This window comes from Onychostruthus taczanowskii, unplaced genomic scaffold, assembly GCF_017590055.1.
Source record: "Onychostruthus taczanowskii isolate IOZ18803 unplaced genomic scaffold, ASM1759005v1 scaffold58, whole genome shotgun sequence".
Taxonomy (NCBI): Eukaryota; Metazoa; Chordata; class Aves; order Passeriformes; family Passeridae; genus Onychostruthus; species Onychostruthus taczanowskii.
In genome coordinates, this window is record NW_024503457.1 from 2,340,002 (window position 1) to 2,359,379 (window position 19,378).

General features: G+C 40.0%; 1 protein-coding gene across 4 annotated transcripts in view; it reads left to right on the plus strand.

Annotated features, from left to right (window-relative positions):
- Positions 1-19,378, plus strand: part of NAXD (NAD(P)HX dehydratase) — a 49,296-nt gene that overhangs the window by 16,076 nt on the left and 13,842 nt on the right. For all 4 annotated transcript variants that reach the window (XM_041418138.1, XM_041418137.1, XM_041418136.1 and 1 more), the window contains one exon: positions 6,713-6,821. In XM_041418138.1, the coding sequence (XP_041274072.1) occupies positions 6,713-6,821 (109 nt within the window). The remainder of the gene's footprint in view (positions 1-6,712; positions 6,822-19,378) is intronic.

Consider the following 19,378-nt stretch of genomic DNA (forward strand, 5'->3'; position numbering starts at 1 on the left):
TCAGTAGGTCATTCAAGCTTTTACTGCCTTGACAGTAGAATAGGGAGCAAGTAAAGGCTCTGGTATCTGCACATTGAGAGCAGCCTCTTCCTATGAACTTGACACCGCTGCTTCCCCTGGATTATGGGTTACTGTTCTTGCTGCTGCTAATACAAGAAGCCTACCAGGTTCACTTCTGGTGTCTAAATTAATGTACTCAATGTCTGGAAAAGAAAACTTGATCCGAATAGAATTCAATCCCTCTCTCATTAAGGTCTTTATTTCTTTTTCATTTTCTTCCCTGTTATTTAATCAAATTGTAGCTGGAAAATATGTATTGTCTATCCAGTGTTTACTGCTTGTACACAATTTAAAGATTTAAACAGCCTGTTAGATGAAAATGACCCTTTTGTCTTCCAAACTTGGGGGGGGGGCATTTTAATATGTTAATCCTAATTTAATAAATGTGTCTCTTTTTGTTCTCTAATTACATCCAGACAGCTTCATGCCAGCATGTTGTCTCTGCGATTTGCTCTACCTGACTGAGGTGCTTGGTGAGAGAGACACAAGAGTTGATAACAGGCTCAATGAGCTTCTCTAGAAGAAGCTGTTATTTCTAGTTCTGTTCATGGGACTGAAAGAGGCTGCCTGAAGCCTTTGGGCTTCTGGAAATTTGGCATTAATTTACAAGAAAGATGATTTAAACGTTGGCAAATACAGCCACTTTTAGAAGAGAATTAGTTTCATTTTATGCTCAACTTTTTTTTTTTTTTTGCATTGTTTGGGTTTGCTTTTTGTTTCTTTGACCCATCTTTTCCAGGATAATTTCACTCCCTATCTTATTTTCCCAATATAAACCTCATCCAAGGTTTACCACAATTGGTAACAGTTAGTTTTCTGAGAGAATTACTTCAGTTCTAGAGCTACACATTTTGTCCCATCTTTGGCTCTTTTGATGTGTTGTATTACATGAAAGTTCTAAGTGTCAGCTGGTCTAATATTTGATTCACATTAATTATAATTACCTGCAGTGTTTGGACAAACAAAACTGAAACTCTTTCATCCTCAGAGCAGAAACTTTTTCCCATCTTTGAAGATAAATCTGTAGGTTTGCTATGAAGCTGCCCCCTTAGTGTGGCTTTGTCTGAGTTTGCATAAACAGACTTGTGCACTGGTACATTTTAATGCATTTGGAGTTGCCTCAGTCATACCAAGTGTGTCCAGATAACAAGCAGAATTTGAATAATGTACTCTCCACTGAGGAGCCATATAGTCAGTTGGGTGACAGCAGTCTTGCTTATGTCCCGTGTTCTTCTCTAGCAGGAGTCCCACTGATTGGCATTTTCTGGTGTCCAAACCACATCTCTGATTGCTAAGGAGGTACCAGCTCTGCCTGAGACCCATGTGAAGAGCTGCAGTCCTGCTGCCTCCTGTTTGTGCTGTCATTCATGCTTATCTACTATTTCTGTAGCTCCTGGTTACACCCGTGCTGACTTTGCTTCACATTTTCTTGTTTCCATGTAAAATTTGACAAGGCTGCGCCTTATCTCTTGTTCCTTTCCCTCCTCCAGAAAGCAGTGACAGAAGCTGTCATTCATCTTGAATGGGGAAAGCTGCTGTGTTTAGAGCTTTCTATGATTATTTAAAGCTGTTCCTTGGTGGCTTTTGATCATTTGGTAAAAGCCAGTCTTTGAATAAAGTGCAGCTAGAACAGAATTTTATTTCTTTGGAGGATTAGGGATGGGAGTGGTGTTTCAGGTCCTAGCTGTCAAGTGTCCCCCCACTCTGTGCAGTGACCAGCCTAGAGCAGACTTTCAAGCAGATGGCACCTGTCAAATATCTGTTACAAACAGCTCTAGAAGATGCTTAGGAACCGTGGGTGATAACAGGGCAATAGCCACCATCTTTGGTGTTTGTTGGGGATTTCTTGTTTGTTTTTTTAATGTTAGGAGTTTTTTTCTGTTTGTCTGTTTTTGGAAAGATTAAAACATCAAACTTTCCCTAAGATGAAGATCTACAGAACTGAGTTTTAGGACAATTTTTATTGTGCCATAGTGAAATATAGAAGAGTTCTGAAGAGCAAAAAGCTTAACTTAGTTCTTCTTTCTTTATTAGCTCTTCCCCTCAAGGCTGTCCCCAATGGCTTCTCCCAGTCTGTACTCCTATCTAGAACTGGTGCAATCCAAGTGCAGCACCTTGCACTCCTTGAACTTCATGAGGTTAATGTGGCAAAAGTTACCTAAAGCCACTAATAATTTACTGAGAAAATTTGTCCTCATCATTTTAGAGACTCAGTGATGTTTAATTTGAAGAATCCTTGTCTGTTTTGCCAGGGAAAGTATTTTCCTCAATGTATTCTGTAAGCAGAGAAAAGAGGAAGAAGATAAACATGCAAGATACTGAACACCATACCTTGGTCCTGTCTACCCAGAAGCTTCAGGGACAGCAAATTATAAAGGTGTTGTGTTTGCCTTCCCAAGAGATCATAAGTCTTCTCAGCCTCTCCTTCCCTCTCATTAGCAGCCAAGGAAAGATGATCAGACCCCATCTCTGGTGTCCTTTTCCCTCGTGTGCCTTCATGTAACCCCCTCTGTCTGCTTGCTTGTTTTTTTAGATCTGACTAATGGACAATTTGTGCAGTTCATTTCAGGATTGCTGACATTCGCTTTAGACTCTTTCTTACCTACACAGCTTCACAGATATGACGCAAGTTACAAAAGCTCCTTCAGTTTTTCTTATTAGTTATTCTGTTGTCTTGCAGTTGTTATTTATGTGTTTACCCTGTGATAGTTCTTTAATGTGTGCAGTCAGAGGTTTATTGGTTGCTTTGCAGACAAGCTAAGGTTTTGAGGAAGTGTTTGGGAGTTTGGAGGGGTGTTGCTTAGTTGCTTGATTGAACAGCAGTGAGTTGTCATAGTTCTGATTTTCATCAGAACGGCATCTGATAACACGTCACATAACACCTGGTGATCAGCTGGCAGTAGCTGTTGAAGATCTGTTCATTCCCCATTTATTCCCTGATGTGCTTTGTCACTAGAATCTTTTTTTGCACACATCTGCACCATGGTACTGTAGTTCACTCTCCATGTTTACAGGTGTAACTGCTAGGATTGAGCTTCCCAGTTATTCCTGTTGTGTATGTCCATGGTGCCGAGTTTGTATTTTTACATTAGGGGAAAGCCAGACTAGTTCCCAAAGTCTTTCCCTATCACCTTCCAAAAAAACTTGCTTTATTTTGAAAAATCGCAGATTTTTATTTAATCAAAGTCTCTCTTAAAGGTTTTTACCCTCTTCTCAGAAATTGAAATACTGTTTTCTCCTGGCCTTAAGAGATTTTCTTGCTCCTTTTTTATATTATTACTAGCTTTGTGCTTTAGAGTTGGGGATATTGCATTAATGATTTCTCTTTTGGAAAATAATCAAGTTGGAGATCATACGGCTCTGCACCTTTAAAGACAATGGTGATTCTTGCTCACTTGATTCATTTCTGTCAAGGCTTGAAGATCACATCCCTTTTGATCAAGGGAGAGTCTTCTTCATACCTTGTATCTTTCTAGAGAGATGTTGGGGCTTTTTTAAATACAGTGCTAATTTCAATTGCTTCAATGTCTTGGGCAGTGGAGGTGATAAGTAAAAGGAGATGTTTGAGATCAGGTTAGTAACCAGGCAGAGAAATTGGCGTGACACGACAGAAGATGTTAACTCTGTTCTCTGTGTGAGCGTAGTACACGGTGAGCAGCTGAGAACCTGACGTGGCATTCTGTGCTGGTGCCTCCAAAGGAGTTTTTTCCAAAGACGTTTTTGTGTGGTTTTGATCCACAAGCAAACAAGAACATCCATCGACTTTTTCTGTAATGATAAACTAAATACTGCTAAGAAATATCTATTCCTCGGTACCCAAGCACAATTATATGTACAGGCAAATTATCCAAATGATCTTTAGCAAGGATTTTGACTCATGCTTCTCCCAACCATTTTTTCCACTGATGAGGAATTACCATGGTCCGGGAACTGTGCCCGACAGGCAGGTTGAGCTTTGTCTGTTTTGGAGCCTGAGAGTGCAGAGGCCATCTAATCTCAAAGTCAGGGAGCTTTTCTGGGTGTGTTCAAACATCGTGTGTAGACTGTAGCTAGTGAGAGCTAGAGGAATTTCTGCCTTTGTGCTAAATCCCACGGTCAGGAGCATTCAAGGTTTTGCCCTGCCTGAAGAAAGCTGCTTGTTGATCATTTGTACCCTATTAGCTTTAAAATGCTACTGGTTTGATATGTGTGTGTGGACATAAACTGTAGATAACACAACGGCCCTTCCACTTCCAGAGCAGCTGTAGGAGCAGGATGTTGGTACGATGTTTGTAGCTGTGTAGCACAGCTGTTGTGAGCATCCAGTGTCCTGAAGTGAAGCTGGCAAGATGCTGCTGTGAGACTGTATTTTTCTGCTTTCTTGATGAAGATTTAAAATCCATCAATTATTTACAGCATGGTTTTATAGCTGATTTTGCAACGTAATAGTCATTATCACCATTTTTAATCTCTTGACCCTTCACATCTTGGGTTGCTTCTTGATGTGACATTGGAAAGTAGTTGAACATAATGTTTGTAAAATGCTTTGAAGATGAAACGCTCCACAGTAGATTTTTATTATTACCAGAGGCAAAGTGTGCAGGAGTGGCTTAATATTGGACTGTTTATTTCCCAAGAGATGGCTTTGTTTTGAAAAGTGCACATTATCAATTGAGTTTTAGACAAAACTATCTTATTTCAATCCTGAATATAAATAAATTGACAATTTTATGATTACATTATTTGCATCAGATATTTGTAGACCAGCAGAGCATTTATGATACTACCTATGGCTCTATTCTTAGCTTATGTTTAATTAAGCTTTTTTTTTTTAATGTATTTGGCTTTTACTATCCAAAGGTATGATGAGTCCGGACATCCTTATATATCTAGAAGTTGCAGTGTTCTTACAACTATGTGGTATATAGATATATTTATTTGAGAAATATATGTATATTGAGACATATATTGCTCTTCAAAGATAAAATAAGTTCAGTATGTGAACAAGGAAGAGTGGTCTGCATTCAGAAATGATGATGTTTTATTAGAGTTTGGTTTGCAGGCAGTTTTTCACATGTTCAACCTACCCATATTAAAGACCTGTCTTCTCTTTTTTTTTTTTTTTTTATAGTGCTTTAGCTATTTCTTGAATAATTTTTATTTCCAGCCTCTATTTATGTCATGAACTGATAGGTGATTGTACGGAGATAAATAAAAAGTGAGCTGTTTTAACAGTTCTCGAGCTGGTTTCCATGTGAGGTAGAGGAGGAGGGGGAGAGCTGCAGTGCTCAAATGGAAGAAGTTCAGCTTGCTGAAACAGGGATTGCTCCAGGGACAGCGATGTCCTGCGTGTTCACTGCCTCCCTTGCCCTTGCAGGGTCGTCACTCCCACCCAGCAGCCTTGTTTTGACAGAGCTGTTTTGCAGTGTCAGCACAGGGCACCTCGGGGCTTTGGGAGGCAGCTCTTGTCAGCAGAGGGGTCGCTGGGCTGCGGCCAGGCACCGCATCCCTGCACCCTTGAGCGGGATGCCTCTCTCCCTGCAGCTGCAAAAGCTTTGGGCTGCTGCCTGGCACTTACAGGAATCATTGTGGAATTTGCTGATTCTGCCAGACACAACCTAAACACTTGTTCCCAAGTGCTGCGTCCCATCAGGACAGCTGTTGGTTATGAAAAACATGCAGTGGCTTTCATCTGTAATAATACAGCTTCGTTGGGCTATTGCAAGCTTACAATAATCTGAGCAATACTGTGAGGCAGTACCCCCCTGCTCAGCCTACAGGGAGCTTTATTCCCCCGTGCTTCAGTTAGGATGTTCATTTATTGTTGTCACTAATGTCAGAGGTGCGGGGGAGGGAGGGAGGCTAAATTTTCACTCCATACTGTCAGTAAGGATTAACTGCAAATGCTGGGCAGTGCTTTCAAAACATTCTGACCTATTTACACAACAAAACTGATCAGAACAAAATAAACAGTTCTGGTCAGTGGCTGAATGCTATATTGTGGCAGCTATATTTGGCAGTGAATTTTCTCATCATTTTTCCAATGTAGACAAAAACCAGAATGCCATAGAAATTTTAAGCATTACAAGCAGATAATGCCCATACTGAATAGCTTGTTTCTTCTGTTGCCTTTTGGGGGAAGGGGACAATTTGGCTGTAATTCAGTTGGAACAAATTCTTATGAAGCAACTGACAAAAAAGCATATGAGTAGATTTATCATTCTGCCATGTGGGGTAATAAACAATTGCATAATTTCCAGCAAGCTGCAATATATACCTGCGAGACAGTGGATCTCTCTCCAAGGTATAACCTCTGCAAAGAAGCATTAAATGGGGAATTGTGACAGACTCTAAAAATTGTTGGTTTCCTGCTTGGATTTTATTTTTTTATTTTGTAACAGCTGTAGTGGATAGTTGTAGTTACTTCCTCATTTTTATGTGGTATCCCCTAAAGAATGAATGGAGAGAAATTTTTCATTTTAGCTATTTGGAAGGCCATTCTGTATTTTCTGTATTTCTGGGTCACAGATTCTTGGTAGTTTGTAGGATAAAATTGCCTGACACTCAAGATAGAAAATACTTCTTTCTGTCTTGCATCTTGAACTCAGTTTCTGAGAATACTAAAATGAAGCCTTTTTAAACTTTTTTTTTTCCCCCCCACTCTTCCTTGTAGTGATAGTCCCAATGCTATCCATGAGGTGGAAAAGTGGTTACCACGACTGCACTCGGTTGTCATAGGACCTGGCTTAGGTAGAGATGAAGTTCTGCTTGAGAACGCTAAGGTAATGTGCATACTGATATTTTATCCTATGTCTTCATGTTGAATTGTATTAACCATTCCTATATTTGACATCATTACACAAATGTTCTTGTTATGGTTGCTAAATATCAAATTTAATAAAATATTGTTGACTGACAATTACAGTTGCTATCCATGGCCTTCACTGTTAAACTGTAACCTTCAGTCTGAATTTTAGGCGCCTGTATGGTTGTTCTGATTTGCTTTTGTTTAGCTTGTCAAAGTCACTAATTAAGAAATAGGTGTTGGCATATCTAGATAAAAGGCTCTGTGTTTTCTTAGGTGCAAAGCACCAGTACTGTAAGTACATAAATATGGATTTGAGTTCATAATTTTTGACAGCTCGTATCAGATGCATCAAAGAACAGGAACTGGGTCCTCTCGCTATAAGAAATAATACTCCTCATGATAAAATGTTGCAGATTTCCTACTTTGGATAGAGAAATAATCCTGTTTTCTGTCAAGCCTTAGTGGAGAGCTGAAACAGGAGATTAGATAGTCTTTTACTTTAAATAATACATACTTAGACCATCTTCCCAATGATGTTTTGTATTATTGTCAACAAATCTTTGTGTGTTTGAAGTGTGTCTTTCAGTCTAATGTCAGTCTAATTTTGTGCATTAATTTTTTTTTCCTGACCAGTATTACTGAATTAATCAGTGGCACTAACAGGTGGAATTAATATAATTTACTGAAATGGTGACAGTTACACAGTGAAGTCACAAAACGGAGCAGGCAAGAGACTGGAGACCAGACTATCCAAGTGTTTAGAATACTTTGAAAACTGTGAATGGTAGTTTTGCTAGGATATTGTTAGAGAAAGTTGCTATTGGAATTTCTTGCTTCTTTAATTTTTTTCTTTGGAAGGCAAATGTACATATTATGATACAGAGTTGCAGAAGTAATAAAGATTAGAAAATAAAGAAAATAAATGTATTACAACTGATGAAGAAATCAAATTGTATTATGGCTGAGAAATTTACACATATTTTATTAGTTTTTGAAAACATTATTTTCAGAATTTTTTTTTACAGAAAAAATATTTTACACAATTCTTTTTTTCTAAAATAATAAGTTTGATGGGCTTTTTTCCTAAAGGAAAACAACTTTAAACAAAAGAAAATAAGAGTTCATTCTTTTATGTCAGAATTCCATCCAGGGTTTATGTGCTTATCTGTACTACAGAAGTATCTGGAAGATTTCTTGATTGTATTTTTTTCCTCATTGCTAAAAATAACATTGCTTTCCTAGTGAATTACAAGCATACTTTACTTCAGTCTGGCTGTCCTGTGAAAGCCAGCTTAGAGTTAAAGAAACAAACCCAGCCAGTAAAGAGAAGGCATTTGGAAGTTACTTTGTGCTAAAATCTCAGGCCACATTCATATGAGCTGTGGATCTGGCCTTATTAATTTCAAGTCACATTAAAGCTCAAGTTCTTTGTCTGCACTGTAGTTGTGTAAGTGTTCATTAGTTACCCAGTGCTGAGGTTTTGAACATGCCACTGGGGACAAGCGAACCTGACTGCCTGTCTGAGGGAGAGTGGTGCTTCTCTGTGCTGAGGGAAAGCTGAGTCTCACTCCTGCTCTGACAGCGAATTTCCAGTGTCAAGAAAAAAACCCAGAGGTGATAGCATTGCTATTTTAAACTTTTATAGGAGACTGGCTTGGTGTAAAGTTTTCTGGTTTCCCTAAAAGTGGCACATATGAACACCAGGCTGGGAGGTAGGTGGGTGTCTGCTTTCTCGTCAGGGTTTTGTGTCAGAGTGCTAGTGATGGTGAGATGGAGCTTCCCTTCTGCCTCCTTCTGTCCCGTTAAGGTGCTGAGGCATCGAGTTCTGGCATCTCTCTAAAGCTGTTTTTATGTCAGTTCTTGTCAGTATTGTGCCAGCACATTTCCAATTAATGTGCTTCTCCAAACAGTCATGTGTTTGGGCTGCTTCTCTCTTCTGAGCATTGAGAAATTAAGAAATTAATTACTAGTGCTGTAACCTTCAATTTCTGGTATATGGCCAAGAGGCAGTGTTTTGTTGTGGAATAGCTTGAGTGCTTGTTGACCAGATGGTGCATCATCTCCAGATCAAAGAATGCTTTGCTTCCTCAGCATCTTTAGTATGTCACCTGCCTCCCTCATTCTTAACACCTGCACTGCTCACTGTGGCATTTGAGCTCCTTTCAACAGTCTGATATAAAAAAATCCACCTTGGGATCAGTCTCCTTTGATTTGATGTTTTTCTCCTTGAGCACTGTGGTAGTCTCTGAATACATATTTACTGGTTTCCTGCAATTTTGTGGGTTTCGCTGTAATTCCATTTACAAGTCCTGTTACAAGAAGCTACTCTGCAAGTTATATCCTCCTTTTATAAGCCACTTGTGTGGGTCTGTGCCAGAACCCTCACATGCTGTTACTCAGTTGCTTGGAGCTGATGCTCTGTCAGAGCTTTTGAGCCATGGGTTTGTGAGACCAGGAGCTGCAGCTTCAGAAAATTCCCCTAAAGAAAGCATTTGTTGTGTCCTGATAGCTGTACACCTGGATCCCTTGCAGATGTGACAATTCTAGTCTCAGCCTGGTTAGACCTTCCAATTCCAAAGCAAATAAGCAGTGCAAGCAGCTTCTCTTCAAGAGAAAAGAGAAAAACCACATTTCTGCTCCACTTCTCAGCTCGGGAGTATGCAGATTGAAGCATTTCTGCTCCCCATACTACTTCAAACTTTTGAAATGCTGTTACCACGTCTGGTGTGAAAGTTAGCCATGATGTCAGCTTTCTTGTTGGGAACACCAGGCCATCTGTTTATTTCTTTCAGTGTCCATGACTGATTCTGGCCAGAGATACCAGTATGTTATGTCACCAAGTTCAGCTCAGTTGGAGTGCTGCTGCTGGTGCTTTAGCTTGTTGAGAAGAAGTTGAGCTGCTATGTGGAAGCAAGGCCAAGATCCCAATAACTGTCCTCTGCTTAGAAGCAGCATATTTCCAAAGCTGTTGGATATTCTCTTGTTTTCTCACAGCAGCAGTGTAACGTTCCTATCATATCTACCAATCACAATTTACTTAATTCAGCTGTTGCACGTATGTTTGCACTTCTGGCTTTACTCTGATCTGATTTTCCATTTAGGAGAAGCTTGGAGGTAGGGAAATTTCTGCCTGTACCATCAAGAGCTGTTTCTTGGGTGTGTGAGAGAACCAGGTTCCTCTGCTGCAGGGTGATGAGTGCAGCTTCTGAGAGGACTTCGTTAAAAATAATGTTCCTTGCATAGCCTCCTGGGAGAGCAGGCGATGCTGCCTGATGCTCCAGAATGTTCTGCAGTCTGCTGCCACCTAGCAGTTAGGCAGTTAAAGGCTGAGCTATGTCCTTCATCAGTTTCCATCCTCTTGTCATCTCCTTTCCCCTATTCCTTCTGGTTTTGAGGCCAAATGGACTGATACAGGATTGCTGCTGGGATAGGAGTTAGTGTAGGGATCATGCAGACAAGCATTCATCCTTATGAAGAGCCCTCTCCTTAACTGAATTCTTCCATGTTAAAATCTTCCTTTCTTGTCACTGGGTTCCTTGCCTCTCTCCTTCAAGTGGCAGCACCAAGTCCTGGACCCTGGTCTTCCAGATTCCTGTGTCTTGTTTGAAGTCGGAATGCTGTTTTCAGCAGAGCATGCTTGCTTCCCTCCAGTAGGAGAGAGGTAATGATTAATGGCAAGAACAGCTCTGTGTAATTCAGATTACATGATGAAATTGACTGGGTTCTCAAACCATATGTTTATTCCTCTTGCTCAATTGTCAGTCTTTGTTTTAGCTTCCAGAACATGTCAGGACTACCAGCCTGGGTTTTCTTTTGACTGAGGCACTGCCTAGCTGCCATTTGTGCCTGTTGCTGTTTTTCTTCCCTCAGCCTCCTTGTCTTGCAGTGCTTCCTTCAGCCAATCATTTGCCCTTAAAGATCTCCACTATCTCTTGGGATATAAATTTCAGAATCTAATTTTTCACCCCTTGTGACATCATCTTAAGGTCGTGTTAAAGTGTCTTGGTTGTACTTAGCATCTACATGGTGAGAGAGGTTTGGCCCCTTGTCACGGATCATCTCCATCAGGTGTGCCCAGAGAGAGCCCATTTGAAATTTTCAGGTAGGTGGATTCTCAGTTCCACCTTGACTGAGGCATCAGCTTTTCTGTGTTTGGTTATTTGGATTATTTTCCCCCTTTCAAGCCTCATGCATTCAAGATTTAGGCAACACTTCACAGCTCTAATAAGTTGTGAGAATGGGGCCAGGTGCTTCACTGCACTATCTGCATTACTTTTCTGCAAGATGAGGAGCACTGCAGAACACAGGGCCACCTGTTGTTATCATATAGGTCTGTTGGAGTTGAATCTCTCACCATGGGCCTTGAAAAGGATTTTCCTCTTGATATCTACCAGCCCTCTCAGTTCTGTTTGTACCAGAGTGTAAGACACCTGAGAAGTGTCCCAGGTGAATGTTTCAGGTGGCAGATTAGTATTGTCTGTGGTCCCTACCACCATGTACAAACATAAACCAACTGAATGTGTTGTTGTTTGGAGTCACTGCTCATGGCAACTCAAATCAGCAGAATTATTTTCCAGAAACTTCATTCTTTAGTGTGTGTCATGTGCATTTGCTTCCTCCCTGTTTATACCCTTTGGGAGTTCGTGCTGTGGGGATGCAGCAGTTCATAAGGAACTGAAGTAGCAGCAAGGATGTGCCTCTTTCTCTTCTCAGCCCTCAGCTAGGAGGAGGTGAGGTAGCTGGAACTTTGTGTTTGGGGTACTGCAAGGGCTAAACCCAGTGGGATGTGTGTGCCCTCTGTGAGAACGTGTGTGCTGTCAGCCCTCACCCAAGGCCCAGCATTGATGCACATATCACAAATAGAATCCAGTGAAAAACTGATCTCCAGCTAGCCAAGCTTCACTGCTTTCAAAAGGCCTGATGAGACTCAGAACTTGTGGATGTTGTCACCTCAGGTGGGGCATTTGCTGGGTTAGGATTCAGGTCTTTGTGATGGTGTTACTGGTTTGGATGAAGCTGGGGTACACCAGCTCAAGGCAGAGATGCCCTTTTGGTTATGCCAAGGAACTACTGCTGGTTGAGCTAAGAGCTGTTAGTATTCTGTGGCTTCCTCACAGATGTCTTGATTAGAAAAATAGTGTTTGAATATATGCTAACAGTACCTTAAATACAGGTTTATGTAGCTTACAAACAGAATTTATTTCTGATATGTGTAATGGATCTTGATGAAAGTCATTCACAGTGAAGTGGGATATTTATTTGCTTTCTGTGTGTAGGCTTATATTGTTTAACTTGATTTTGATACTCAAAAGCATTTGTAAGCAAAATACTGGTATTGGATATCTTTTCAACTCTCTCTGAGCTCATTCAGTTAGAAACCCTAAAAAGAAATTGGCAGTGGTAAATTCAGTTCATTAAGTTCATTTTAAGCATGACAAGTTAGTTTTAAGTTTATGTTTATTTAAGACAAAGTGCCAGCAGCTGACCATGAATATCTGATGCCAAATCTAGTTAACATAATCAGTTATACATTGGAAACTTTGTAGAGTTTTAATTGTCAGTGAACATTAAGTGAATGAGAGCATGAAAAATATTACTGCTTTTATTTATTCTGATGTAGATATTTATACTCTAGGTTGCAATAAAAAGGAGTAATACTTAAAAGTGGATGGTCATATGTTTAGGGCTGAAATGTATGTATAAATGTAGCTTCTCAAATGGTCTCTGGTTGACCATGATTTTGGGGGAGCATGGGCAAAAAGGAGTGCTCTGGATTTTTCCATAACTACTACAGTATTTCAGAGGTTTTGTTTTTTCTTATAGTGTTCAGGCATTACTTTGGCTTATGTCACTTCTTCAGGAATTTAGCATGTGATTGAAACTGATATTAAGAAACTGATAGTTGCAGTTTTCTTCCATGCTCAAGGCAAGTGGTCTAATTTGAATTCAAAGAAGGAATCTACAAATGAATAATTTTCATCTTTTTTTTTTAATGTAGAATAGAGCAGTTTTGATTAGCTGTCATCTACAGTGTCTTCTGCTTTGTTATTTGTAACAGCTTCTAACATCTCCCAAAGCACTTAATGAGCCTGATGGTGTAGAGGGGTAGAGTCCCTATCACACTCTGCCTGGCTTAAGTGAAACATTTTGCTGTGCACCTGAAAATCTGTTTTGGAGCACAGGGCCTAGCATGTGGTACTACAGTTAAAAGACAAAAGACAGATTTAAACTGAATGGAGCATAAACCACGAGATGAAGAACCTATTTGTGCCAGAGCAGGGATATTCATCTCTATTAGGTGACTCTTCATTCACAAGTGGTGATCATGCCTTGCATGAGGATTGAGGGCTTAGTGGAGCAATTAATGAGTTAGTGACAGGTATGCATACAGAAATACATAAAGTAAAATTCAGGCAATTAGGCTAGTTAAAGATTATATATATATATATATATATATATTTCTTGTCCACAAGAGAGATTTTCATTGTCTTTGCTGAATTTTGAAAGGAGGATGAGTCTTCGAGTCAGTTTGTGCAGTTTGAGAGACAACTGCACATTTTAATCAGTGAGTCAATAAAAATCTAAAACCAGTTTTGAAATGTCTGAAAATATGGCTCTAATGGGAAGAATCTCAAACAGTAGAACTCCATTCTTAATGTTTTCCAAACTTCTTGCCTCAAACAGAATATAAAGGGAAGCTTCTCCCCCCTGCCAGCTAGGGCTGTAGCCTCAAGCACAGCCTGTGCTGGGCTATTTGCCTACTTCTAGCTGTGCAAGATTACAAATTCCTGCTTGCCAAGCCCATTTTCCAGGCATCTCCACCAGAGCTGCATCCTGACCTCTATTGCAGCTGAGTCCCTGCTAACTCTGCATTTATCCAGACTCGAAGCAAGAAATGCTTCCTAGGGCTTTCAGTGCCTCTTTGTAGAAATCGATTTGCAGCGTGTTGGGGTGGAACTTATTTGTTCCTCCCGGTCACCTTGGGGAGGAGGATGTGTGGAAATGCTTTGAGCTGCAGCATTTACAGGAAGATTTTGGTTCTTTTTTCTTTTATCTCCCTGTTTCAGACAAAATCATGATTCAGGATTGCTGGATGAGAGCAGCATCCATGCAGAAAATATAAGCAATTATAGATGGCGTTTCAACAGCAGTTTCTGATCCTAGCTTTCAGGAGAGGGTTCTTTGTGAAAGGGACTGCCACTCCCAGTGCCAGGTTATGCACATTTGCATGTCTTTACCAAACCAGAGTGTGTAATTACATACTCAGCATTTGCAGGTTGCAGTGGAGTGCACTTTCAGTGGGCTGAAGGCACTGCTTCCTAAAGAGTTTGGATATCATTTTAGTCAATACAGTCCGTTATTATGGCATGTTAAGGCTTGAATTTCTTTTTGAGAACATGAGTAAGATTTTTCCTGAGAGTGGGTCAAGATATGACTTGTGAAGGGACTGAGGAAATGCAGTGGTTTTTGCTGATGTCAAGTAAAGCAATCTTTTCTTTGCAAGATAGAAAAATGACAGTGTGAAAATTAATTACTGTTTTGGGATAGATGTTGCTTTATATATTCTGCTAGTCTGGTTTTCTCTTCATTTCATTAAAATTCAATCTTTTAATTAAATGACTGGTTCTAATTTCCTGATTCTTCCCTTTGTAAACACCAAATGCCAAAGTTTTTCGTATCTGAACTAGCTCATGAGGAAGAACGTAAGTAGTGACAAAAATATTAATATATTAAAAGTCACTGCAGGCATTCTTCTGCTAATCCACATCTAATTAAAAAAGCTGAAAAGTATATCTGACTTAGGTGTGGCAAACCTACATAATTGTCTTTTCTGTGGATCCATGGAGAACCAGCTTTTATGCTGTTGCATGTGGGCAGCATAAATAGGATGGGTGCTATTGCTGGCTCGTGGACTTGGGTGCAGAAGTCCAGACTGCAGAGTTTCTTTCCAAGAGGCTGTGGACACTCCTGGGAGAGTGAACAGGTTCACTACCTGTTCTCTGCCCCTGGGGCCTCAGAGTGGCTGTTCTGTGAAGACTTCCATGGCTGATAAGGAATCCTTTGCTTGCATTCAGGAGCTCCACAGCAATTTATTCCTCGCTCACGTTTCCCACTGTTCTCCACATGGCTGTTTCTTACAACCAGTGGCTCATTTCAGCCCCATTCCCTTTTCCATAGTACTTGTGGAAGTGTGCAGGAGTCCTGGACGTCCATGTTAGTACAATGCAGGTGAATCGTGTGTTTCACAGCACAGCTGCGGGCGATCAAATGGTTAAATCACATCATGCTTTTCTGCATTACTGTGTCCTCTTTAGCAGTGTCCTGTCCATTTGTTCCTTCAGGCTTCTCCCTCCTGCAGTCCTTTCCAGCCTGAATAATTCTGCATTTGTGTGTGTGTTGTACAGGTATCTATGTGTTGGGGGTTTTGCGTTTCAGGTTTTTTTGGGAAAGTGTGGTGGGTGGTGTATTTTGGTTTTGTTTTGGTGGTTTTGCTTATTTTGTGTTTCAGCTTTGTCTTTTGGGTTTCTTTTAAAGTTTGGGCTTGGGAATCTGTTTTAAAATTCCCATGTGAAATTTGGGACAGGGGAAACAGATTTCTGTTACAATGAATACATTGCATTTAAGGGAATAGTTTCCATGATAATAAAAAATAATAAAAATACATTAATATTTCATTCTTACTTTGTAAATTTTTGAAATTACAGTAAAGTGTTACCTTTCCTCAGATAGACCAATGCTTTCTACTGTGACACAAGTTCTTTTTCAGTTCTTACTGAGTAGGCTGCTTGTGTAAAAGTCCTGAATAATGAGTCAAAGAAAAAGGGTGTTTTTTCAGGAAATAGTGTATTTCAAGAGTAGAGTAGGAGTAGATTCAGGTTAATTTTACCTTCTCTGGCTTTCTTCCTCTCAGCCACCACCACCAAAAACTGCAATGACTGAAATACTATTTTGGGCAATTCTAAATGTCAAGTATTTGGTGCTGCTAACAAATTATAATAACTGTGAGAGAGCTTGTCCCATAGAGCATCTTCGTGGGATGTGTGAATCCCAGGTAATTTCCTCTTTGGCTTAATTAGGATAGAAGCTTCAGGTTTGGTCTTGTTATTAGGAGAGGAAACTCCTTTAACACATTTGTTCTAGCATGAGTACTGCAGTCCTGCAATACAGTTAATCATCACTGATTTTAATGAGAGGGGGTTGACACTTCTTTTCCCTTTCTCACGCAAATGTTGAATCACTGTTCAGAGGACTGCCAAGTATTTAGCCAGCTGGTACAAAGAAGAATATCTCTAGCAAGAGATTGCCCAAACACCATTATTAGGAGTCTCAATATGAAAGGTAAGAGACTGAGTTATGGCCCTGGCTGTTAATTGCAGAGGAAGGATCCAAATTTCAGTCTTTGATATCTTACTACACAGTGTGGCTGTAGGTCATAAGGCTGGGTGACAGCAGTGCGTCATCCTCTTCTTCTCATCACTGTCCTCTCTCTTTGTGACTTGTGCCAAGATTGCCTTGTCAATCCGGTGCTTCAGTTTTGGATGTCCTTCAGGGCTCAGGAATTAACTGAAGGAAGTTCAGCCTTGCTCCAAGCTGAACCACCACTGTTGTAGTATAATACATTCTGTGCACAGAAAGTTTGTTCACTGGGCTATCCTGGAGCTAGAATTCTCAAATCCTTAATATTCAAAATGCTGTTTGAAGGGAAGGGATGATGTCTTGGGCTTATCATTGATATCTGTATGTGTTGCTGTTCACTTGTCAGTGGTGTTTTGATTTCAGCTTTTGTCTTGGTGACATTACTGAATAATTTTAATTGTCAGTGTTCTCTTCTAAATCCTTTCCCATAGAAATAGTTGTTACATTGGATAAAACTGAAAGATGTTTTCTGCTCATACATAGAATTCTGTCAGGAACTGTTAAATAGGTTTTGGTGTGAAAGCAGAGTTAGCCTGAGCTGTATTAATTGGGCAATTAACAGTCAAGGTTCTTCTGTATCTACAGGTACTAGCCAAAAAAAGTCCATTCCAAATACCAAGGTACAAATACAAGTGAAAACTGATTTTTGCTAATACTCTGCATAGACGATGTTGCCATTATTGCCATAAACTCCTGTAAATATGCAAATATTTAAGGTTTTTTGGGGTTTTTTTTATATGGTATTTGCTGAAATAGAGTGTTTAAAAATGGGCTTCATCTCACCTAATTCTTGGTGTCTAAAAATAAAACAGTGAATTGTCTCTGCACCCCCTGTGGTAGCTGAGGAGAGACAGGTATGTCTCTTGGCTATTCATCCCACCCTAAGTGAGGTGTCTCAGCTGCATGGGATGAACTGCTCTCCCGGGGTCCTGTCCACAATCAGTAGGAAACAGGGCTTCTCCCATGAATGTGGTGTCCTTCAAACGTGTGCCTGTCTTAGGGGGGATCCCTGATCTTTACTGGCTTATTACAGTTTTGAAATCACCCCTTCCCTCCCCAGAGCTTCCTCTGTGAGGTTCCTTGTCTATCTCCAAGCAGTTTCTCCCTGTGTTTAAGGAAGGAAGAGGAAAGGAAAATTATTGGGATAGGAGCTTTGTTTGTTTGTTTTTATTGTTTGGCCTTTTTTAAATAAAAATGAGTTTTCTAAATAAGACAAACAACTTTGTATCCCCTGATTGTTTGTTTTATAAGGAGACGAAGAACAAGCAAAGATTGTTCAGTATGTTAGATTACAAACTGATACCTCAGAGATTTGGTACACAATAAAAGTTGCTTGCCCAGTGATTTTACTTAGCAAGGTGAAATTTCTCTTTAGAGTGTAGGTCAAATATTTCAGGATTGTGGAGGATGTGCTAGAGAGGTAGGAACTCAAAACATGATTAGGAAAAAAATGCCTTATTTCTCTGAATGTACCAGTGATCTGACCTTCCAGATGCTATTTAGCTGTAGATACACTGTCATGCTTTGTAACTTCCACTTTTTTTTTTTTTTTATCTTATACATACCTTCTTTGGGTATACCATGGATCTTCAGGATTGCTTATTTAGGAGAGAGTGAGATATTCCAGTAACCAAGATGACAGTTATGAGGAAACATGAAAAAGGGCCAAACAATAACAGCTACTGCCAAACTTCAGCTTCTTTGGGAACAGAATTTTGGCCAAATTCCTTCCCTAGATTGCTTTTAATACATTTAAGAGAACAGTTTGGAAGGATAAGGACTCTTGAGATCTGCTGTCTTCCTTCAGACTTCCTTACTGACTCTGTTGGGGAAATCTTTTTTAGTTTAAGAACGTCAAGTGTCTTGAAAGACTGGCTTACTGAAGTTGACATACTAGAATAAACTGGTGATTCATATTAGTGGGAAGTGGAGCAGTAATCATTCTAAGTGTACTGAAGGAGTTTGGTGAAGCTGCTGCTGTACAAAAATATTCTAACCAGTTAGAAAACCAGGTTGCAGCAAAAGGTATTTGTACCTTCAAAGACTGGGGGAGGATGATCTTGCTGAGGTCTGGCTCTCAGTGCCCTATGATATCTAATCAGAAGAGCTTAGTATCATTCAAAAATAATTGGGCTGTTTAATCTATAACATGCCTTCATACAAGGAAAATACAAACAGCAAACACAAAATCTGCTTGCTAGATCCACAGCCTTGTTTTATTGTTACAAAGTGAGCCAAGTTAAACATAATTGTTAATGAACATAACACAGTAGGGGCAAAGCAATGCAGCTTCTGTGAAGGGAAACTGAGCTGTGCACATCTGTGCAGATTAACATGTATGAATTAAGAAATTACTCTCATACATTTCTTGAAAGCTTTGATAGTAAGCTACTCTGGTTTTCAGAATGTCACAGTTAATTGCAGGACTCCATCCTCACACAGCTGTTAAGTGTGCTTACCAGTAAATTTGAATAACTTAGCAGTAGCTGAACCGTATGAGTTGTGTAAAAACACGTACTTGCGATTGGTTCAGAATTATTCAGGTAGCTGAGTAGAAGAGAAGACTCTGTGGTGTTCCCTAGGGATCTCAAAGGAGGTGGGCAGCTGGCAGTCTGACACACAGCCCAAGTTGTGCAGGTCTCTGTTGGGAAGGTTTCTGTTCTCTAGTAGCTTCTGCTGTAGCCACAGATGTGTGTTGGGACAAGTCCTCAGGCTTGAAGCAGTGGGTAGTCTCGTGTTTCCAAACTGCAGACAGTGCCCAACAAAGAAAATGGAAGGGAAATACTTTCCATTGGTATTGGAAAAAGCAGAGTCAGGTAGTTATGCTTATGAGGATGTGTATATGTCATATGTAGTAATTTACAGGGACTGAGGTGGGTGGTGTTTATTTTGACCACTATACAAGAAAAGAGAGATGTTCAGTACCCTGAATGTTAATTAAAAACTGCTTTCTTATTCCTTACATCATGTCTTGCTAACCTGTGAAGCTCAGTGCTGTATGATAGCTAATCTGAAGAGCTTAATAACATTCAAAATTAATTAAACTTTCAGATGGATACTATGCTCTATTATCTTGTACAGGAAAAAGATAAACCCTCCAGCTTCAAAGACGAG